The sequence below is a fragment of the Colobus angolensis genome, unplaced genomic scaffold, assembly GCF_000951035.1.
Source record: "Colobus angolensis palliatus isolate OR3802 unplaced genomic scaffold, Cang.pa_1.0 Scaffold69, whole genome shotgun sequence".
In the NCBI taxonomy this organism is placed as follows: domain Eukaryota; kingdom Metazoa; phylum Chordata; class Mammalia; order Primates; family Cercopithecidae; genus Colobus; species Colobus angolensis.
The window spans coordinates 9,386,237-9,411,791 of NW_012120598.1; the positions used below are offsets into that span (position 1 = coordinate 9,386,237).

Sequence of the window (25,555 nt, forward strand, 5' to 3'; positions counted from 1 at the left end):
AAGAATAAACTGATAGAATTGTGAAGAGAAACAGACAAATTCTTAATATTATTAGAGTTTAAATAGCTATTTCTCAATAACTAATAGAGCAAGTAGATAAAATAGATATAGAAGACTTGATTAACATTACCAATTGACCACAACCTAACTGATAATTACCAAAACATTAACCTACATCAACAAAGTACACATTCTTTTAAACTGCATCAGGAATATTCTTGAAATGACCTAAATCATAGTATGTTATCTGACTTCACTAAAATCAAATTAGAAATTCATGACAGAACTATATCTGGAAAATTCACATACAATTGGAAGCTAAGTGACATACTTCTAAATGTTTCATGGGATAAATAATAAATCAAAAGGGAAATTACAAAACATTTTAAAATGAATGGCAATGCATACGCAATATATCAAAACTTGTGAAATAAAGTTGAAGTAGACATATAGGGAATTATTCAGCACTAAATGCATGCATTAGAAGAGAAGAAAGATTTCAAATCAGTGTTCTCAGGTTGAACCTTAAGAAAACAGAAAAAAAGATCAATATACCCCCAAGAAGTCAGAAAAGATAAAATAATAAAGATCAGATGGCAAGCTGATAAAATAGGAAAAGGAAAAACGAATATAAAAATCAAGAAAAACCAAAAGCTGTTTCTTTGAGAGATCAGTATAACTAATAAAACTCTATCCAGTCTGATCAGAAAGGAGGCAGAAAGAGAAACATTCATTATTGATAAAAAATCTCTTAGTAATCTAGGAAAAGGTCATTTTCTCAGCTTGATTAAAAAATCCCTGAAAAGCCTATATCTAAAAACATATTTGATATTAAAAGAATGCATGCCCTGGTCCCCAAAGTTTATGGATGAGGCCAAGTTTTTCAATTGTATCACTTCCATTCACCAGTAGAGTCTGTCTACCCAGTACAATAAGGCAAAGTGGAAAAACATACAGATGGGAAAGGAATAAATAAAAATGTCTTTATTCATAGTGATATTATTATTATTGTTGTTGTTGTTATTATTGTTATTATTTGAGACAAAGTCCATCTCTACGGCCCCGGCTGGAGTGCTTTGGCATAATCTTGGCTCACTGCAACCTCCGCCTGCTATGTTCAAGCGACTCTTATGCCTCAGCCTCCCAAGTATCTGGGATTACAGGTGCCTGCCACCACGCTCAGCTAATTTTTGTATTTTTAATAAAGATGGGATTGCACCATGTTGGCCAGGCTGGTCTTGAACTCCTGACCTCAGGTGATCCACCCGCCTTGGCCTCCCAAAATGCTGGGATTACAGGCGTGAGCCACCGTGCCTGGCCCACAATGATATTATTATTTATGTAGAGAATACTGTGGAACTACAAGCTAATTATGAGCTACTAAAATAAATGCATTTGGTAACATTTCAGAATACATTATCTATCTTTACATATGGTGTTACAATTAACAATTAAAAGAAAATGTGGTTTACAACAGCATCAAAATATATGGAACAATTAGAGATAAATCTGACAAAAGACGAGTTAGGACTGTATAAAAAACACTTAAGAATACTGCTGAGAGACATTAAAGAAAACCTGAATACACAGATATTTTCTGTGTTTCTGGAACAGAAGGATCAATAATGTCAAGAAGACAATTCTCCTCAAAGTGATCTATAGCTTCAACACAATTCTAATCAAAGTTATGGTAGTGGGTGTGTATGTGTGTGTTAGTGCATATGTATGTGTAAAAATTGAAAGCTTGATTCTAAAATTAACATGGAAGAGAACAGAATCTAGAGTATTTTATTCTATATTAAAACTACTGTGAAAAGAACAAAGTTGGAGGACTTATAATACATTATTCCAACTTATCATAACAGCTTTTGTTGGTGCAAAGGGGCAAATAAATAGATCAATGGAAGAGAATAGATTCCCTAAAGCACATATATTAAATTTTAAATAATGAAAAGGCAATTACATTGGTAAAGTATGGTCTTTTTAGCCCATGATGAAAAATTGGACATTCACATGCCAAAAAAAATACAACAAACCAAACAAAACCTTTTGCCAATCTGTCACAATAGCATGAGAAATTAAAAAAAAATTCTCATACACCTAAACTTGCCAAAAACTACAAAACTTCTAGAAAGAATAATTGGGGAAATCTTAGTATGAACATATTTGTTTTACACAATAGATTCGTAGATTTGAAACAATAAGCACGATTCATATAAAAAATAAAAATTCAACCTCATCAACATCTTTCACTCACTGAAAGGCAGTGGTTGAATAAACAGAAAGACAAGCCACAGATTGGATAAAAATATTTCTAAATCACATATTTGATAAGCGAATTACATTCAAAATACATAAAGAATTCAGTAAACTAAATAATTAGAAAACAGCCCAGTTAAAACTAGGTTAAATATTTGAAAAGACATTTTACCAAAAATGATCAGTGCTGAGTTGTATATGGGAGGACATTCAACATCCTGAGGCATTAGGGAAATGTAAATTAAATCCACAATGTGAAACCACTAAACACGTATTAGGATGTCTAAACATAAAGTCCTGAGCATGTGAAATTTGGTGAGGATGTGGAGCAAGTGAAATACCTGTATACCACTTTGGGGAAGGTAAAATAGTACAATCACTCTGGAAAACTTTCAGGAAGTGTTTTTTAAAGGTGACAAACATACACTTAGCATGTGATCCAGCCATTACCTCTCACAGGTATTTAAACAAGAGAAATGAAAACATATGCCCATACCGAGACTAATACATAAATGTGTATATATTTATAAGCCAAAAACCTGAAACTTCCCAAAAGCCATTTTGGCGAATGGGTAAGAAAATTGTGAAATCTTCTTAAAATTGAATATTAATAGCAATAAAATGGGATGACATAGTACGGCATGGGAAAAAAAAATGAATCTCAAAATAATTTTTGAATGAAAAAAGGGTAAGAATCCACTTAAAAGATAATACATATTGCATGGTTATATAACATTTTTAGAAATTACTATGGATAATGGATATATTCATAATACTATCTTTTTCAGCATTTCATAAAGTTTATTATGTTTTCATTTCCATTGCTTACTCCTTTTTAAAGCTTTATATTCTTGTTTTATTTTCAACTTTAGATACAGGGGTACATGTGCAGGTTTGTCACATGGGCGTATTACAACCAAGCAGTGAGCATAGTACCCAAAAGGTTATTTTTCAGGCCACACCTCCCTTTCTGCCTCCCTGCTCTAGTATTCTGCAGCGTCTGCGGTTACCATGTGGAGGTTCATGTGTGTTCAAGGATTAGCTCTGACTTGTAAGTGAAAATATGTGGTATTTGGTTTTCTGTTCGTGCACTAGATCACTTACGATTATGGTCTCCAGCTTCATCCATGTTGCTGCAAAGAACATGATCTCATTCTCTTTATAGCTTCACAGTATTCCATGGTGCATATGTAACACATTTTATTTATCCAATCCAATCTTGATGGGAATCTAGGTTGATTCCATGTGTGTACTATTGTGAATATTGCAGTGATGAACATACAAGTCTGTATGTCTTTTTGGTAAAATGATCTATATTCCTTTGGGTAAATACCCAGTAAAGAGATTGCTGGGTTGAATAGTATATCTGTTTTAAGTTTCTTAAGAAGTCTCCAAATTGCTTTCCACAGTGGCTGAACTGACTTACTTTTCCAACAACAGTTACATATATTCCCTTTTCTCTGCAGCCTTCAACATCTGTAGTTTTTTTGACTTTTTAGTAATAGCCTTCTGAGTGGTGTGAGATGGTATCTCATTGTGGTTTTGATTTGTATTTATCTAATGATTAGTGATAATAAGCATAACCAAAACAACATGGTACTGGTACAAAAAAAATCAGACACATACTTCAATGGAATACAATAGAAAAATCATAACTTAGAATCATTTCAGCTTCAACAAGGCCAACAAAAACAAGCAATGGGGAAAGAACTCCCTATTCAATAAATAGTGCTAGGATAAGTGGCTGGTCATATGCAGAAGATTGAAACTGGACCCTTACCCTTCATCAGATACAAAAATTAACTCAAGATGGATTAAAGACTTAAATAAAAGATCCCAAAATATACAAATCCTAAAAGAAAACCTAAGAAATACCCTTCTAGACATCCAATTTTGCAAATAATTTTTGGCTGAGTCCCCAGAAAAAACTGCAACAAAATAAAAAGTGACTAAGTTGGATCCAAATAAACTAAAGAGCTCTTACACAGCAAAAGAAGTGATCAATAGAATAAACAGACAATTTAAAGAATAGGACGAAATATTCACAAAGTATGCTTCCAACAAAGATCTAATATCTAGAGTCTCTAAGGAACTTAAACAGATCATCAAGCAAAAAACAAATAATCCCATTTAAAAAAATGGGCAAAGGACATGAACAAATACTTCTCGAAAGAAGATATATTCACTATCTGTGGTGATTATTTTTCAGACACACAAACACATATCTATATATACATACATTAATAAGTACATGTTGACATTTTAAATCTATGCAGCTTATTGTACATGACAAACTGTTAAAATACATGTAAGATATCTGGAAGTGCATTACTAGATTGGTAGTTTAAGGAGGAAATGTCCTCAAGATAATACTAAATAACTTGGATTATTTAATCTAAAGGGATAGAGAAAAAATCTAAGTAGTAATAGTTATGAAATAAAGTATCTTTGTGATTGAGATAATCACATATTTGCACAAAATAATTAAAAATTAAAGAAATCTTTCCAGAAGTTATGGACCACCTCTTATATGCAAATCTCTAAGGTATACCTTAAGGTTATAAAATATCACCTTTTTCCTTGAAGGATTAATGGTGTTATCTGTGAGATAATGTCACACATAAATGGATAATTTCAAGTCAATGTGATACGTACACTGTTAAAGAGGCTGTTGGAATAGAGTTGGTCTCTGGCTCAGCTGGAAAAGTTCTATCAATATCTCCAAAGATATGTGGATGACTTTTGGCTAAGGTAAGGACATTGGAATTTATGATGGACCAGAAAGTTTCCCGGCAACCTCCAAAGTCATTTCCTGTGCTGATAGTTTGTGCTTGACCTAAACAATTTGTGAAGCTTGGCTAAATTACTTAAAAGGCCTCTACCTGGGAGTCTCTTTGAGGTGCCTCATTCAGATTTTTGTGGTTCAAGGTGAACATACACATCATCTTGTTTGCAAACAGGGCCCTTGGAAATCTTGTGCTGCAGGGGATTGTCTCTCAAAGGCCTGACACTTTGCATTCTTTCTCTCTGGCTGCACCATAACCTTTTTTTAAGAATAGGGCATTTACATGACTATACCGTCAGCCCTCTGTATCCCCAGTCTGCATCTGAAGATTCAATGAAGCAGCGATCAAAAATATTTTAAAAAACCATTTAAAATACTAATACAGCAATAAAAATAATACAATTTTTAAAAAATACAGTGTAACACTATTTGTACAGCATTTACATTGTATTGAGTATTATAACTAATCTAGAGTTGATTTAAAGTATATGGGAAGAATGTGTGTAGGCTACATGCAAATACTATGCCTTTTTACATAAAGGGATTTGAGCATTCGTGGATTTGGTATCCCATGGATGTTGGTCCTAGAACCAACTTCCCATAGATACTGAGGAACAACTGTACTTTGTGAAGTCTGCTGAGTCCTTTCAAATACTTTAGCTTTGAAAAAGTTTACAGAGTGGACCTAGTACTGTAAGATCTCATGGGGAGAAATCTTGCAATAAGGCAGATCATATTTAGAATTGCTTTCTAGTTCTAGAAATGGTGCTTGGACTAAGTTTTATAAGACAAATAGCAAAAAGAGAGGCTGGCTAAAAAGAGAGGGAGGGAAGGAGGGAGGGAGGGAAGGAGGGAGGAAGAGAGAGAGACAGAGAGAGAGAATCATATTTTAGATGGAGATTGTGCAATCTCATCCTAGAGAAATTAAGCATATCAGCATAAAAACAAAAACAAACTATGCCTAAGAAGATGATGTAGCACACGGAACTAGTTTTACTTATAACTGAGTGGTTATTTCATTTTTATGTAATGTGAGTTGAATTCTGTCTGCTTAATTACTTTAATTACTTTCGCCATTAGAAACAGACATTCTCTGAATACCTATGCTTTTATTAAAAGCCATAGGATATGACACAAGCAAAAAAAAAAGGCAAGAGATAGTGGTTGATACTGGTCATATGTGAACTTCAATGTGAATAAAATACTGATGTGGTTTCGTAGGTTATCCTTTAGTGCAGCACATTTTGAGGAACAGGACCCATGAATGTCTCTCCAAAGTTATTTACACATTAATTTTCCTGAATGCCATTCATCTCCACAATGGCAGATTGTCTCTTGATGGTGACTTTGATTTTACTTATTGAGTCTATGAAATGATAAAAATTCTCTACAACTTATTTGATGAGTACAGAAGTGAATCCTATCATTTGTGAAACCACAACTTATATATAAGTTTTAGAGAACAAAATACAAAGATCAATCCCTAATCGACAAGCAGAAGACTGTTACACTTGAAACAGATAAATTCAGAATGGGAATCCGATTCAAACAATGAGAAAATTCTGCCATATCTTTAATCAGGGATTAAAAGTACAATGTTGAAAAACGAATACATGCTTTTCTACAGCCTTTCAAATGTGATGTTATGCCACTAAATGTACTTCTGGGTAGAAGATAAATAGAGACTTAAGTAAAAGTAATGAACTACATTAAATACTTACATAAATTACTTATGTGGAAGAGAAAAGCAAAGAAAGATGTGCCCAGATCAGTGTAGGTTCTCTCTCTCTCTCTCTCTCTCTCTCTATCTTCTATTTATCATTTCTCTAGTTTCTATAAACTAAAAATTTCTGAAATAATAGTTATATAAGAGATAAGGAGAAAAAGACACACCTTTCTTTTTTGTATTCCAAGACTGCCTATTCTTGAAATTTAATGAAATCATTAGGGATACAAAATTAATAAAATTAGAAAATACACTGGTTTCGGTAAATATTGATTTGGGTAAATTATATATTGTATATTATATAACATTGTTACAAATTACAAATTCCCTCATAATTTGCACTCATTAAACTGACTTAAAATAGCTGTCTGCGTGGTTGATTCAATTACATGATTCATCTACAAGAGACAAATCCACTCTTTCATACTTGTATGTGCTTTACATTATAAAACACTGCATACTACTTAAAGAGAAAATTTTGACTTAACTTTTCATTTATTATAAAGAGAAAAGTATTTTTCCTCATTTTCGTGACTTTAAGAAATTGCAAGAAATAGGTAGGAATACAAAAATTATTGCCTGGGGGTTACTGACATAACAAAGTGCACTATACATTCAGACAGTCATTTGTACAGACATCTCTGGCCATTATCACCCACTGTTGATTTTACTGTTCAAAGACCGACTAAAGAAACAATTGCTTTACAATTGCATTACTAGGTGTTTTTTATCCAATCTCAATTGTTCCTGCCTCCATTACCCCAAATTTGAACCTGCAGTTAGTGAATCATTCTTCACAAATTTACAAAATATTCAGGAAATAATAAATCACTATACATTAGAAGAGCATTTTACATATGAACACTCCACTGATTATATTTAAAATTTAAAAGTTATTTCCAGGTCTTTCATCTATATGAGCATTTGTTTTTGAGTAGTACAGTGTGTATTACTTAACTAAGGCCTAGGAATCAGATGGTGGGAGAATATACGTGGGTTAAAGTAAGAGAGACAATGCTGATCCTCTTTCAGAAGAGTGTATCCATGATGTGTAAGTGGGCATGTTTGTTTACATGTGTAGCACAATTATCTAGTTAAAAGAGTGTATGAATTTACAGAAAAGGCAGCCAGCCAATTCAGTCAATGTCTCTGTTCATCCGTTTTTGAAAGATTTCACATAGTATGTCAGAGTGAAAGAAGGTATGATGACACGAGGAAAGCATTTACTGGGAGGTTCACGAACAGAAAAGTTTTAGACAGGTTGGAGAGCTTACCTGAAGATCCAACAAAAAGTTTAATATAAGCACGTATACATTTTTTTATGACTATCAAGAATATATCAATGTTTGTTTGGTGAGGGAAACCAGCTAATTGAAAACAGAATATTGAAGTCATGTAGCAGGATTTCTCTCAAATTACTGACCAAATCTACCTATGAATTTAGGTACATCCTCACTCATTTTTTAACTCATTTCCTCCAGGCTCAATATAAAACATATTCTCCTTATGTTTAAGGTAATATTCCTTAATATTGTCCTAAAATCCCAACAATATCCTATAGTCATTAGCTCAGCTTTGGGATGTTCCCCATTTAATAGCTAAGTCCAAAAACCTGAGGTATTTTTTTTTTAGTTTTCATCCTTTAAAAAATACATGTGTACCTTTATGCTTCAAGTCCTTGTAATCTGAATTTGACCCAAGCTACGTAAGAAATATCATTTACCATAATGTCTCTTGCAACCTCATAATCTCTAAATTCAGCACACTTATTTTTGTGTACACTCTATTGGTCATTTCTGCTTGCATTTGACAACTAGAAGCCCTAAAACCCACACTAGAAGTCTTAAAAATACCCTTGTTTCCTCTTATCTCTGTGACACGGGTATAACATGATGATTTTGCTATAAATCTAGTGTTATTGTAGGCCTTCCTCTTCATTTCCTGTCCTTTAGCAAAGGCCCCAATTATCTCTCACATGAACTCACTTTTTCTCCCTGCCAATATCCTTGTGTCAATCCCCTTGCTCTCTGAATTACTTGCTTCTCAACGGCAGCTCTTCTTTGTCCCATAAATCAGGTTTTTAATAAAGCATCGATGGTCCTCCATGACTGACTGCTACGTGCTTTTCAGCTGCACCTTCACCTAATCTCCAAACCAACCAACACACCATTACTCTTATTCCTGTTAAAAAGTGTATATTTCAATCACAGTTAGGTGCTTGGATTTTTTCACACCTTATGCTCTTGTTTGTTTTACAAGTGTTGGTCTTTCTGTCTGCAACATATTCTTGCTCTACTCTCTGAAATAACAGTTTTCCTTCATTACATTTATCTTTAATACCAGGGAACTCTCCTGTCTTCAGCTGCATTGGGTGTCCATTCAATAAGAATGGGTGTCCATTCTCGTTGGGTGTCCGTAGTCTGTGAATATCTAGGATAGCTGCACTTGCTAAACGCTTTTGAATACAGCTACCCCATAAACAATAAAGGACTTTAGTAAAGTTGATTCTTTTAAGTTTTTGAGATAAAACTCTAAGTTTCTTAAGGGAAATGATGCTGTGTTAGGAATATTAGTAGTCCAAGCACAATATCGTGTAAAACATATAGCCAGCACTTTGTATATACCTGCTGAATAAATATATGAAATGAATATAAAATAATTTTGAAGTGACAGTAAAAACTCTTCAGTTAAATTTCCAGTATTTCAATAAGATGATAAAAATTGTCATAAATGATCACTATCAGGGAAGGTGAAAAGGGACACCCAGGTAAGTAATTTCAAAAGTACACCTAGGTCAGATGGTGCTTAAATTGAATGTTTAAAGACAGAGAGATAGAGAGAGAAACAAAACAGACAAAAGCACTGGTTTTGCATTTGTGTGTGTGTGTGTGTGTGTGTGTGTGTGTATGATAATAACTTTAAAAATCTCAGTGCTTAAAAACATGCTTTATTCTATACTCATGTTATGTTGCCTGCACCAGCAGATCATCTGTGACTCTGCTTCTCCTGTCTCCATCAAGGTGCCCAGGATGAAGGGAAGTCCCTATTTGGGTCATGCTATTTTCATGGCAGAAGGAAAAAACAAGAGAATTAAGAGAAAATATGTGATGTTTTCTAGTAGTTTGATTTCAGTCATGGTGTGTATTTTGCTTGCTTCTATGCCATTGGCAAGTCACATGATCAACTGGGTGCCGATGCATAATCCTTCCATTGGAGGCGCCATACTTCCCATATCAAATGCACTGATGTATAACCTTCTTCAAGGAAGGGGAAGAATATTTGTGAAAAACAAGACCCAGGCATTCAAAAATACATTAAGAAAGTCATAGAGGGAGGTAAGAAAAAATAAAATAAGTAATAAGATCCTAAACATTTATTATTGCTGGTACTACAAAGGAAGCCAGCAAGGATATCTTTCAACTAATTATTGAAGCAAAAGAGTATGAATTGGTATGATAGAAATGTGATGGAAAAGTTTGCAAAGAACAAAACATAGAATAAAGGGCAGGTCCTCCTACAAGGCCAAGATTTGACAAGGAAACGTTGCATATGGAAAAACACTTGACTGGGGCATTTGGGTGGGACTTTGGTATACTTGAGGTGGGAGAAGATGAATTAAAGAGGACCAGAATGAATGTCAAATTGGTAAAGATAAAAATTAGTAGCAATTAAGTGAGAGGACTGGGAATGTAAATTGAGAGGAAGAGAATAGGGCAGTAGTCAGAGTCTGTAATTAAAGATCAAATAATATGAATAAAAGTGGTGGTTTTATTTTACTAGCATTATTTTTTGCAGCCTCAAAATTTTCACTGAAACATCGTTTAGGAGTTTTATAAAAGAGGCATAATAAGGGAAAACTTAAAAAAAACCTCAAGATTTAAAAGGAGCCAGTAAGCAGGGTGAAAGTCAATAAGACTGAAGTAAAATGATTTTTCTGGCTTAAGTTAAGGCAAAATGTGAGAGAAAAGCACAGTCATCTGATAGCATTAGTCAATGCATTCTCTCGGCAGTGTCCAACTGCATTCTGCAGAACAAAAATCAATTGATACCTGATTTTATGAACACTTATTTAAAATAAAAGAGATACCAGGACTTTTAAGCTATTAGAGTTTGTGATCCTAAAGGGAAGAAATGAGACTAATTATCAATATCCAAGCAAAGAAGGTCACATTAGAATCTATGGTTGATTCTGTTAGAGGAAAGTGAGAGACAGAGAAGAAGAATTTGCTTCTTCTTCTATACAGAAAAAAACAGGAATTATTTGCAAGATTGATCAGAATGGCACATAAAAACATATTCCTATATTTGTCTCCTTATAAATCCTGAAATAAATAAGTACAGAAATATAAAACTAAATATTCCAGTTTAAATACAGACCATAATGGACATGAAGACTGACACTTTATTAAAAGAATATTCATATCTGAATAATCATTCCTTTAAAATGAATGTAATAATAAGTACACAAACACTCACAGATATTCTAGTAGGGAAATAGATTACTACATGCTATAAATATATTAAAGAAAACATTAGGTTGGTGCAAAAACAATTACGGTTTCTGCCATTAAAAGTAATGATAAACACCGCAAGTACTTTTGCACCAACCACATATTAAAGTAGAAACTACAATAGCAGAATGAATAACAAAGGGTTACTATGCCTGCTGTATAAATTTCATTTTAATATCAAACTTGAATTAATATTTTAGTGTAATTATATGTATATATAATAATAATAGGAAATACTTATATACTGTTTCCTATAAACTTATCAATTTTAAGAATTTCACATGTATTAATTTTTATTATAATTCCCTTTCTCATAAGTACATACTTAACACAAAGACTGCTCATGATGAAGCATACTTACATATTTCACCATAAATCTTTTTGGATACAAAGTATGGTAGGCAATTTGATAATTAACAAACTAAGTAGCCACTATATATTACCCTCGTTTATTGTACATAATAAAGAGAAAAAAAAAGTTACATATAGATATAGAAAAAGGTATAGCTACAGACACCTCCCTATTTAAACCTATCCGTTATGCACTGAAATCTTCCTCCTGCACTGAAGATTAACTACTCCTCTCATTACGGTACCCTTAATAAAAAATATCAGACTCTGTACTTCTAAAAAGGCCATTGGAAAATGCTACATCTCCTCTAAAGACCCAGTTTCCCTGTGACTGACATCTAATGGCAGAATGCTCAGGGAAGGGGTGGATCATAATGGGTTTTTTATGCCATGAAAAGTCGTTTTGATTTTGTCTTGACAGTAGTGAGAAGCACTGAAGAATTATGACAGTTGAAAGTCTTGGTGGAGAGAAAGGTGGAATTGTGAGATGAAGTATACAGAAACCAAGTTGTATGAATTCAAGAAAAAAAAATTAGATCAGCACTCTCATGGAAAACAAGATGATAGAGAAAACAGAGTATGTTTGAGAGATGTTAAAATATACAATGGATATGTCTTGATAACAGATTAGAATGACAAAATGGAGATGACATGGTTCAACAAAATCTCTGTGTCTTCCACAAAATCTCATCCCATGTTGTATTAATAATTTCCAGATATCCAAGGGAGGGAACTGGTGAGAGGTGACTGAATCGTGGAGGCAGTTTTCCCCAAGCTGTTCTTGGGACAGTGAGGGAGTTCTCATGGGAGCTGATGGCTTTAAGTGTGGCATTTCCTCACTCTTTCTCACACACTCTTGCCTGCTGTCATGTAAGACGTACCTTTGCTTCTCCTCTGCCTTCCACCATGATTGTAAGTGTCTTGAGGCCTCCCCAATCATTTGGAACTGTGAATCAATTAAATCTCCTTTCTTTATAAATTACTCAGTTTCGAGTATTCTTTATAGCAGTGTGAAAATGGGCTAGTACAGGAGACATCCAAGATAACTGTAACATATTTTCCAGCTGCATAGAATGTCATGTTAACACAGTCAAGAACTATGTAGGAGAAGCAACTTTGGAGCAAGAGATTTCATAAAACCAGTCAATAATGTCCATTAATACTTGTAAATAAAACCTTAAAAATTTAATTTTTAAATTTGAGAAAAATGTAAATAGTGTAAAATACGTAAATTTAAGCAACAAAAACTTCATGTAATTTAAAAGTGACATTTAGTATGATACTGTACTATGTTTATTTGATATTCTTTCAACAACTACAATTCCAGCAAAAGGCAATTACTCACATATGGTCTATTTGAAAAGGGTTATGAGAATGACAATGTAAAATAAGTCATGGATCCTGCCTTGAGGCTGTAATACAATGTTACAGATGCCATAATAAAGATGGAAAGATTGCTTCCTGGTATAGAAGAGGTTTATTAGATAAAACTTGTATTTTGAGTTCACATGGTTGCCATTTAGTAAAAAGCATTGCTAAAATGAAACCATAAAACATGTACAAATTATTTACTGCTTACCATTAACAATAACAATGATATCACGGAAGTCAATTTCTCCCCTGGCCTCCACTCTTCCTTCACATCTGTATATACCTTCATCACTTTTATTGATGTTGAGAATCTGCAGGTTATTGTTTGCTAACATAGCGAACCGATCTGGAAAGAAAGCAAAGGGGAGAAAATGATATCGGTAATTGAAGGCTAAGTTCAGAGTGCTCTAAATTGTTAATAGTTAAAATATGGCACTGTCTGACACTATCAAGCTTTGCATCAGCAAATTCAAATTTGAAAGTAAAATGTAATTTCATGACTTCAGTGTTTCCACTCCACACTGCTTTGTTACACCTTTTTTTTTTTCCTAAAAAAAATAAATAAAATACATTCAAGACTTTATATCCACATAAAATGGTTAGGCTATTATTTCCCCTTGGTACTTTGGATGCAGAAATGATACACAAAAGAACAATGCAGAGAGATTAGGTATCACAGATGTGCAAACTTTTGACTGCAAATATGTGGCAACATGGGTTGAAAAGGGCTAGAAAATTTATTCAACATCCTTCTTTATACAATAATTAAAAATTCTGTGTCTCTGTGGAGAAAACTAAATGATATAATAATATTCAAGTCATATAAAGGACATAAAAATGATTCTATCTCAAATTTATTTAAGGGATTTTTTTGGCTAACAAGATAATCTGTAAAGGAGTAAATCGATTACATTTTGTTATTTCAAGGTTCCATTTGCGTGTGTGTGTGTGTGCTCACATGCATATATATATAAATAAGCTGGTATACAGCCTGCATTCATGGATCGTGTAAAGTAATCCGCTACAGTAATCTGTGATGCCTAAGCAGCATCTCAACCTGGCATTATTTTTTGTGTCTGCCCTGATTTCATAAGCATCACAATCTTGCTGCCATGCTAAAACCTTCTCTCACTTTGTCATTCAAAGAATGCTTTTACATATAATCCAATTTTGAAACTCTTTGTATGGGCAATATCTTTAATTTCCTTAATTAACACATCCATAGACCTCATTGACTATTATCTGTTTGCTGGATACTGTATATAAGACACTGTGATGAATAAAAAACACACCGCCTCTATCCCTTTGGCTTTTTGATCAGGTAGAAAGGTGATTATTTTAAGGTACCCAGCCTTTAACATATCTACAGTCAACTGTTTACTCTTTGGGCCAGTTCCAATGTTTACTGCTTTTTTCCCTCTCTATTGGCTTGATAATGAGGTTAGGAAAACCACTGAAGCCACGTGTGAAAAAGGCAGAGTCTCCATCAGCCTGATCAAGGAAGGGATATGGTAGGATCCTTCCTCTACCTCTGCCACCAATTTTGCATGAGTGAGCCATAAATTGCTAGGGGAGTCAGCCATAAACTGCTAGGGTAGTAGGCCACTCTGATTTGGGGGTGAATTTGTCATAGTAGTTTCTTACTGAGAGGGGAGAAGTGTGGGCTAGAAATAGCAAATAGAAGAGCCATCAGGGCATAGATACTCATTAAACCGACAAGCATGTGGTTGCTTTTTGTTTAAGAGATAACTAATCAGGGGTTGAAATGCACAGATTCAGAGGCTCCCCCAAAGTGAAAATAGTGATTCTAACGCTGTGGCCACATGATTTGCGGCCTATGAGGTGTAAACTTTTCCATAATGCTCACTTTTTCCTTAGGTTGAACCTAAGAAGAGAGACAAAAAATGTTTGTTCAGATTCTTTCCCCTGATAAATTAAAGCACAAACATGAAATGCCCTCATCGAAAGAAAGACTGGGGATAAAGAAAACCAATCCACAAGAAATGTTAGAGGATAACCCATAAGTGGTCCTGAAATAACTCAAAACTCCTGAAATGTCATAAAGTTTCAAAGTCAATTAAAAATCCTCTCTTCAAGTGTGTGGCCAGAAATTTAGAAGACAGGCAATTATAAATAAATAAAATTTAAAATGAAGAGGAACATTATCATACTTAGATCATTGTATTACTGCATTTTCTAACTTACTAAAATACCTATCATCCTTCACCTATAATGATTTTTACTGATATTTAATGTGAATTAGGAAAAATATGAATAGTAAGGAGAAATATTGTTTTAATCAGAAAGGCAGTGCTTTACATGAAAGACCAATAATTAGAATCACATAATACATATTTTATGGGAATATATCAGCATTTTTTTCATTGAAAAATTTGAGTTTGCAAGGGCCATTTTAATGCATTATTTCTACTGAATGAAAACTTAAAACTTTAGGAAAATATTAATTACCTGCTAAATCGAAATACATACTATATATATGTTTATATATGTAAAGTATTTCCCACACAGAAAACTATGTGAAAATTGCATGTCAGATTCCAAATGTGTTTGTGAGGCCCATGAATTCGATATTGTTAGTAGACTATCATCAAAACAAAGCCCATAATAGGTGTTTCCAGAAAACATTTGAAGAAAGCATAGCTTTAATCAGTCACAAATAACTATTTTATTTGAAATTTTATTTTAGATTGTTTTTCTCAGTTATACAGAAACCCAATTTTCATTATCAAAGTAAGAAAATATGTGTAATCAGATAATAACCAATAAAGTGTCTGCTTTGTTTCCTTAACTTAGTTATTTCTCTCTCTCTTTTTTTTTTTTTTTTTTTTTTTGAGACAGAGTCTTGCTTTGTTGCCCAGGCTGGAGTGCAGTGGCATGATCTTGGCTCACTGCAAGCTCCACCTCCCAGGTTCACGCCATTCTCCTGCCTCAGCCTCCCAAGTAGCGCCGGCCACCACGCCTGGCTAATTTTTCTTTTTTTTTTTTTTGTATTTTTGGTAGAGACGAGGTTTCATCATGTTAGCCAGGATGGTCTCAATCTCCTGACCTCATGATCCGCCCTCCTTGGCCTCCCAGACTGCTGGGATTACAGGTATGAGCCACCGCGCCTGTAATAACTTAGTTATTTCTAAGTCCTGTTTTTTCCTCATTAGCTGCCCACTCAATGATTTGTCTCATCTATCCACATGGCTTCAATCACCATCTGTATCTTAAGGACTCACCATTTTTCTTCAGATCAGATCATTCCTGTGAGTTCTGTAGCATTTCTAACAGTCTAATAGATATACGTACTTAGGAGGAATTTAAGTACCTCGATATCAGTATATCTAAAATTTAGCTCAGTATCTCCAGCTGAAATTTATCATCTGGCATTCTACAGTTCTGTCTTCACATGCCTTTACATGGAACTCCTTGCCAAAGGAACATTCCATAAGTGATGGAACTCTGGGGAAGGCAAATTCCACGAGTCATTCTTGACATCTTCATCTCTCTGAGTCTGAACACCCAATCAGACTCCATGTCTCATCACTTCTCTGTTCATCATTATTTAAGTCTTCTCCCTCAGCAATATTTCATTATGACCTGAACTATTCTCAGTCTCAGGAGTTTTGCCTTGTCTCCCATCTAATTTGTTCTCTTCACTGACATACAAATATTCTTCTCAACTGCATATTAGGTTATGTCACTGCATTGATTAAATCCCTTTAATGATGCCCCCTTTAAATAAATTACAAACTCTGTAGCAGATATCAAGGCTGTGTTGACTTTGCTTGACTTCCTTCTTCAGCTTCCTTTCTTATTAGTCCTTTATTGAAAAATCTTAGCTAGATTTACTCATTTGTGTAAGTATTTAAGTTGTACTTATTAATAAGTTCTAGTAATAATAAACTTATTCCAGTTTCAGAAATATGCTTTTATGCTGCCTTTCACCTCTGGGCCATTGCACATGGTCTTCTCTCTTCCCGAAAATTCCGCACCGATGTTTGCCTGGCTAATATGTGTCTCTATATATAAAGGTAACTTTTTCCTCCTGGTAGGCATCTTTGATACTCTCTCTTATGCTAAGTAGTTTACACTTACTTTATCATCCTTTATTACCACAATTTCATTATCATATACTCAATGTATCTTGTTCTCACACTGATTTACCTATTTATTTTTCCCACTAGATGGTTAGTATTTTGAAGGCAGTGAACTTATCTTGCCTACCATGAATCATAAACATCTGGTGCACTATAGAATAGATCCTATGTATTCAATAATTGTTGAATTAATATTTTATACTAGAAGTAGGTTATGTAAAAATTGTATTGAACAAAGTAATTTTAATCTGTTTTTTAATGCAGAAGGAGTATATCAATTAGGTGTTGAACAAAGCATTTACAAAATTTAAGAAATAATTTCCAAACGGGACAAGGTTGAACTGTTATCAGCAAATAGCATATCCTTCCATCAGGATGACACTAAAAGTCAGGATATTCAACTTGTATAATAAAATGTCATCTTTACTCCCACAATGCTTGGATCCTTTAGAATATGAATCTCCTTTCTATGAGCAACATGGAAAATCTCCACTGCTTTTCTGCAGGAAATTTAATTCTGAATATCTGCCACACAGCTACAATCAAAAGCATAGCTAATAAGATGGCCATTTCCAAGCTTTCATTGTTTCCTCTGGAATATCTATATTTTACTTTTGAATCAGATTACAGCAAAAGAAAGATATCTGGGTTTGTGATATTATTCTAAATCCTCATACATAATTGTAATCTTGATCTTATTTCAGTAGCTTTAATAAAACGACTATATGAGGTATAAGCAGTGAATAATACTATTTCATATGAATCCATTATAAATGTACAAATTGTTCAATAATGAGTTATGTGATAAGTTTCTACACTATTACAAGGTTAGAAAAGTGTGTCGTTTCTGATAATTTACTTGAATACTTTAAATTCTATAGTTAAAAATACGATTTTATTTATTCTATTATTTTTTTCACCCGCCACACAACTTAGTGTTATGTTTCATGTTAAACTATACCCATTTCTTCTACATTGGATTTTCTGGTTCTAGATATAACCTAAATGCATGTAATTTTAGCAAAACCGATTCCAAGATTTAAAAACTCATAGAGAAAGAATGAGAGTGATAAATGTCATTTGTTAAGAATCTAACATATAGCCAAATTATTTTATTCATTCACTTAAATAGCTGGCTCCCCTATCTATGGATTCCACATATGTGGATTCAAACAACTGCTGATGAAAAACATATATTTTTTAAAACTGCATCTTTATTGAACATGTACAGGCTATTCCGTGTCATTATTTCCCAAATAATACTGTATAGCAACCATGGACATAGTCTTTTTGTTTTATCTGATATTATGAATCATCCAGATATAATTTTGAATATATGCTAGGATGTACACAGGTTATATCAAATACTATGCTTTTTTATATAAGAGACTTTGGCATCGGCTTATTTTGGTATCTGTGGGAGGTCCTGGAACAAGTCACCCACAGATGTCAAGAAACGACTTTATGTCTAATGTCTCATTTATGACACAAAGCCATTATTTTAAATGAAGGCAATCATCTATGTTTAACAGATAAAGAGTCTGATTTAAGCACAGAACATTTAGAAAAGATGTTCAAAGCTTCAGGGTCAAGGAAAGGAGGAAAGCCAAAATGGAAATTTGGCTGTACGTCATTTAGTTCTGGGATGCTGGGGAAATATGTATGAGTTGTAGCATGGAAATATCACTTCTCCATCACCACTACCTGCTGTCATCAGTCTTTGCTTTGAGGCTTTGCTCTACATGCCTTTTAAAAATAAAATTTACTTCAAAATATTCTATTAATAAAGGTTTACAATAAACCTACACTTGAGGTGTAAGATTAGACAATCTGAAAATATTTAGACGTTGTCATTCCACCATTACAAAATAACCGCTTTTTCTTTATTATTGAGGGGGAAAGAGCTAAAAATATATCAAAACCATTTACTCATATGACTTGTTAATACACTCTACAGAGTTATGCTGAAACAAGAGGAAATAAAGTGTTATTTCTCATTAATGTATTATAATAGAAACTGACAAGCATTGAATATGCTAAGCTCAGAAAAATTATTTCAAAATTAAAAAAATGACTATTGAACATGATTATCATACATTCTCCCCACATATTCAAAAATAGATATTATTTTCTGTCTCTCTTTTATGCTGTAGAATCTTCATACCTTGGACACAAATCAGAATCACCGAAGATGGAAAGTACTTTAAAAGATTCAATTATTTTGTACCTCTCTGCAATGCAGGTGCATTGAAAAATATTCTAAATTGAAAATGCTCCCTAGGCATATGGTAAAGGAACATAATGTAAGCAAATTATACATTTGATTTCAGATGTCATATTATTCTGAAATTTTAGCTCAGTCAGTCTAAATCAAAATCATGAGGACAATCTGAATTAATGTACATTTCTATTATCTATACGGATCTTCCCATAATATTTAGAACAGGTAAGTATCCTTGAAAGTACAGCCCCAGAATAATAAACACAATTCACATCGATATTAAGTTGACATATAGTGATCCCATAGAATCATCTATAAATTATATAGAATTTGAATACAGCAGGATGTACTCCTTTATGTACTTAGTACTGCTTATAATATATAAATCTTTCCTTGACACTGGAGCAAAGGTCAGCAAACCTTGTCTGTAAACCTCCAGATACTAATGATTGTATATTCGTTTAGGCTGAATTGACTGTGCCACAGCTTCTCAACTCTGCCTCCAAAGCTGCCACAGACAGTATGTGGCGAATGAGCATAACTGTGTTCTGATTACAACAGAGGGGTAAAGGGCAGTGAATTTGTCCTGAGACCAGATTGCAAAATCCTAATGTAGAGCTCACAGGTTCTCAAAATAGTTGTTGAATATTTGGGGTCAAAAATTCCAATTTCTACAAGTAGACACACAGATTCAGATTTTTTAAAAACTGCAATAGTATTAGAACATATAATTTAGGGAGTTACCAAAATACTAACTGTCGGAAATAGTGGTGACTTCCTCATTATGATACAACCAGCTGACAGCAGGCGCAGGTGAACTGCTAACTCGGCAAACCACTTCTGCATCTTCTCCTTGTTTGAATTCTTGTGGAGATACCACTTCTCTGAAAGTGAGTTTTTCTGTATCAACAAAGTAAAACAAATCACAAATCACAAAAGTATCATTGCTTCTTTCTCCCAATAACATAATCCAGACTCCATTGATACTATAATAAAATAACTAGGAAAACCTAGATACTTTAAAATCTTAAACTAGATAATCTGCTTCTTCTCCCTAATACCTTCCTATCTCACTGAGAATAAAATCCAAAGATCTTTCAATGCGATATGAGGTTCTATATAAACTGGAGTCTATCTCCTCAACTCCAATCCCAATTTCTCCTCTCTCTTCCTTGTCACTCTGCTCCAGGAGTACTGTCTTCTTGGAGGTTCCTTGAACATTCCAGGTTTGTTCTCACCACAGGGCATTTGCACCCCCTTCAATTCATTCAGATTCTTTCCAACCTGCCTATATAAAATAGCAATATTCCTTTCCATTTCAAGGTTCCTTACCTTTCCACTCCACGTAATTTATTTTCCATAGAATTCCACAGCATATTTAGCTAGCATCTGTGTATTTGTTTCAGCTTATTTATTGTCTGTCTCTGGCTGGGACTCAGAATTATAGTGTATACACACCCAATAAGTGTCTTGAATGAATGAATGAATGCATGAGTGAACATGGATATTTATGCTTGATGAGAAATTCTCATAGAAGTAATGAATTGTTCTTGCAAAAATTTGTTGTTTGCCTTCACAAATGAAATGTCAGGATTCTTCTTTTGCATCATTTAAAATAATAAAAGTATTTCCAAACACTATATCTATAAAATGGCGATTTCTATTTAATTATTTGCTATTGCAAAATAGATACTCCAGGGGATTACATAAATTAGGACAACATCATTTCTTCAGAAGTTTAGAATCAAATGGGAGGGAAAAATTCCAAACCAGGAAACACAAGAGCAACAATGTGCCCACAAATTGCCCTGGTCATCAAACAGGAAGTCCTACTGTAGGAATGTTCTGACTTTGTTTATCATATCCTATTTCTAGAATAATAAGCAAAACACAAAGCTACAGATATTAGATGATTTAAGGGCTTGCATTTCAAATATATATATATATATAATTTATCATTGGTAGAAATGCTAACTATCTATTAATTGTAAGACATTGTTGTAAGTACTTTATGCAATATAATTTAAGGTAGTACTCAAACTCCATATATCACATAGGTACCATTATTATCCTCATTTTATATATGAGGAAACTAAAGACAGAGAGGTTACATGATTTGCTCAAGGTCACAAAAGTAATTGGAATATCTTGCTTTAAAATACAGCAGTCAACAGATTTCAATGTTCCTAAACAGGTTAATGATTCCTAAATATGAGAAGGAGAACGGAACATAGGAAGAAATCTATCCCAGTACATAAAAAGAAGTGCAAATGTGGAAAACTTTGCTCATAAAAACACTTAGTGATAAAGAATCCTGGCTTAATATTATTGGCTACTAGATTCGTTTCAACTTTCTGACTACTCCTGTTCACTCACCCTTCCCCAGATTCTCATTCTACCATGGTCAGGGCTGTCACACATTTTCATTTATTCTAATCATCACCTTCTATTTTACAGTGAAAAAAACACTGAATAAATAACATACCACTAAATAAACCACTATTCTCTATATACCCAGTAAATTCTTAATGGCTTGAGAAAATGAAAAGATTTTTATTAATATTATTAATATAATTGATGCCATATATATGTTTATAACCACTTATTATCTGTTATCTATTGTATTCTAAGATACAGTCTGGTAAAGCATAAATAAATGATATTTATTTTTAAAGCATGTAGTTCTTAATAAGTGTTGTTTTATTATCAAACATTTTATTTTGTTTCAATTATTTGTAAGCAACTGAAATTTAAGAAACTAAAACATAAAAACACATGACTTACGGTAAATTTCCAAAACTACTGTAGCTTCTTGTGTCTGTCCTTTGGCATCTGTTGCTTGACAACGATATATCCCTGCATCTTCTATATTTGCATTGTAGATGGTTAACCGTGACCTAACACCTTCCTTTTGCACTACTATCCTCTGTGTTGAAATTATCTTCTCTCCTTGAGGATTATACCAATCTATACTTTCAGGTTCACCAATCGCTGCAAAGAGCCATGGAAAACAAAGGTTTGAAAATATGTTGCAAATATTTGTTTGAGCACTGGCATTTACTATTATGTAATAATATTAACTATTTACAAAAAATTTATGTAAGAGACTGGAAATCTGAGAAGCTTACAAAACTGAAAGTAAATGCAACGTTAGTGCAAATGTTCATCTTTGTTTAACCAACATGGAGGATTCACGCTTGAGTAAGTAATACCTAAAACTTTCACAGCAAACTTCTTGTGTAGTATTTAAGCCATGATTGTTGAAATTTTCCCTTAGTAATCAACGGATTATTACATTTAAGTTCTGAAACTTCCTTGACCACCAAGCCAGGCATAAAACCCACTTAAAGATAATATCTGAACAGAACCACAATTATTAATACGATTTCATTTGCTCAATTGTCTTTGCTAGGGTCAGGAGATAGCACTTAAAACTCTGATAATGCCGAGCTTAAAAAAATGTAAATCTTTCACAAAACAAACTTTGGCCTTTGATAATACGAAATTTGAAATCAATTTCCCTAGTTGCTAAACTTGAATAGATAAGGCCAATGACCATTTTTAGAATGATGTCCTAATCTCTTTTCCCAAGAGAAATAAGTAGTTTCATTATTTTAATCTAAAACTTTTAACTACTTAATCGTATGATAATTACAATGCATTGAAATGATACTTACACTTCTAGGTAATTATAACCAAATCATTACAGGGTAAACATTTATTTAAGTTTTCCAATTCAGAATCTAGGTTATTATCCTTTCGTAAAAGCTGAAGATTTCTGTGTCTGCTTTTAGTCACCCAAAGGATGTATTTCACCTAATTACTTCAGATAGCATTTATGGAAGCAGCATACACTATTAACTCAAAAGTATCGGTGGGGAAATGTATAAAGTCAACTAACATCTGCAGGACCTCTTTGAAGAAAATTATCCCTTCTCATTTTTCCTAAGAAATAGTTTTAGAAACAAATTATCCTCCTTTCTATAAGCAATTAGACATGCTTGAGTAAAAGTATGAAAGAAAGTTTAGTGAATCTTAAATAGATCTTAGTTACGTTATCTTCAGTTTTTTCTAAACAAATCATAAAACCATAGTTGTTACACAGTAATGATTTGAAGGGGAAGGATGTGTTTTATTTAATTCCTCCATCTATGGAGAAGTTACAAAAAATAATTTAAATATGCACTTCTTTACATTTGAATAATACAAAATAATACTTTATATAGCAAGTTAAACAGGATATTCTGATAAATATTTTGGACCTTCTCATTCTTAATATAATATAAATTTCCGTTTCATTGACAGTTTATTGTGGCTTTTCATAAAGCTGTTAAAATTGTTTTCTTTCAAGTATCTCTAACAAATAATAATTTCTATCAAAATTTTCCATTTTGATAAGGCTGGATTATTGTACAGATTATTTATAAGTAGCATTAAACTTTTTATTCTCTTAAAATGTAGTTACAACAATTTTCTATATGACACATCTTTAGCTCTTTGAGGGTATAACATCCTTCTAGTTTAAATTTAAGATGTTTATTTTATTGAGTTCTAGATTCCATATTTTTAAGGCGTCTGGAAATTTTGGAGACATATCTAGGTTGTCAGCATTGTAGCAGAAAAATACATACAAGCATAGTGGTTTGCATGGTTCTCCAATATTTTTATTTTTAGAGTCTTGTTTTACTACTATATTTAATATAAATAAGACTATTTCCAATAGTATAGAAAAGCTCTAGGTGATACATTTTTATATAAAAGAAAATAAATGCTTACTCAATTTACATTCTTATTAAGAGCAAAACTCATCACCAATGAATGGCCTTAATTCACTTTTAAAGCATGACTTAATTTGAGCTATGCAATACATACAGGCAGTTAGTCTATGCAACATATTTCATAGTAATATACAGATACATAAAAGTACAACAATTTCATTGTATTTTCAAAATTGATTTTTAAACTATTTTATTATTATATCTTTATGTGATAGAATTCAGTGTGTCATAATTTATGAAGATATTAATAAAATATGGATGGGATTTAGAAACAGTGACCTATATGCTTGTGTCAAATTTCTGCTGACATCATATGTGATGCTGAATCAATCTCTTCCATACTCTCTGATTTTCTCATTTGTCAATATACAAAGACTTGTATTAACATAACTATCAATTCACACCTTTAAGTAGGAAAATGTATAAAGAACCATGGGCTCTATTAATGTTTCTATAAAATGTGATATTTTATACATATATACTCTGAATATGATTTATAAAATGTTATAACTGTATCTCTATATTTATAAATTTGAATCTTGGCTTAAATAAATCATGTCATCCTCAAGACAACATTTATAATGCATTTTATGCTTCTAGTGTCTATTTTAATCCAGTTTTAAGTAGATGTAGTGTAATCAAGTTTAGAAACAATTCTAAAGTAGTCTCATAACTAATTTTAGCACTAAGGTTTAAAAAATTCTTTAGGTATATCATAGTTTGGATATGAAGACTTGTATTTGTAAAAATGAATATATTGAATCTAAATAAATAATGTATTCATTTGTCAGTTCTATAATATGTTTAATTAAACTTTGATGCTGAAATATTTAAATGTCTTTTGAAAGAACACTGTATGTATATTATTATACTGAATGAGGCCCATAAAATATGCTATAGGCATGATGACATGATTCTTTCCATTGTCATAAAAATCTGGCCAAAGCTTTCCTGACTAAATAACTATCTATCTCTTCAATGAATATTAGAATAAATTTTTGGCCTAACATTTTCATTCAAGTATAACTATAGTGCAGTGTGCCATACCAAATTTATTCATTGAATATTTACAAAAATGGTTCGGTTATAATCTCTATATTCATCCTAATATTACTGTTTAGACAGAAATAATATTTAAATTGATTTAAGTTATTATCAGATATAATGCATGCATAAGTTATTTTCAAAATAAATGATCAAGATTAGCAGTCTAAATTAACAAATTAAATTAACAAAAATAAAATTCATATCATTTAATATGCAATTTATGGTTATTAACACTTTTCCAATCATTATAAACCCAACGATGGCCAGGTACACTGGTTCACACCTGTAATCCCAGCACTTAGGGATGCCAAGGCAGGCAGATCACTTGAGGTCAGGAGTTTGAGACCAGCCTGGCCAACATGGTGAAACCCTGTCTCTACTAAAAAAATACAAAAATACAAAA

At 32.9% G+C, this 25,555-nt stretch overlaps 1 protein-coding gene across 3 annotated transcripts in view; it reads right to left on the reverse strand.

Moving 5' to 3' along the window:
• NCAM2 (neural cell adhesion molecule 2) overlaps positions 1–25,555 on the reverse strand; it is a 552,904-nt gene that overhangs the window by 228,422 nt on the left and 298,927 nt on the right. For 2 of the 3 annotated variants that reach the window (XM_011926523.1, XM_011926524.1), the window contains exons 3-5: positions 22,112–22,318; positions 20,084–20,227; positions 13,212–13,349 (exon numbers count right to left, since the gene is read on the reverse strand). In XM_011926523.1, the coding sequence (XP_011781913.1) occupies positions 13,212–13,349; positions 20,084–20,227; positions 22,112–22,318 (489 nt within the window). The remainder of the gene's footprint in view (positions 1–13,211; positions 13,350–20,083; positions 20,228–22,111; positions 22,319–25,555) is intronic. The other variant, XM_011926525.1, reaches the window with a different exon arrangement.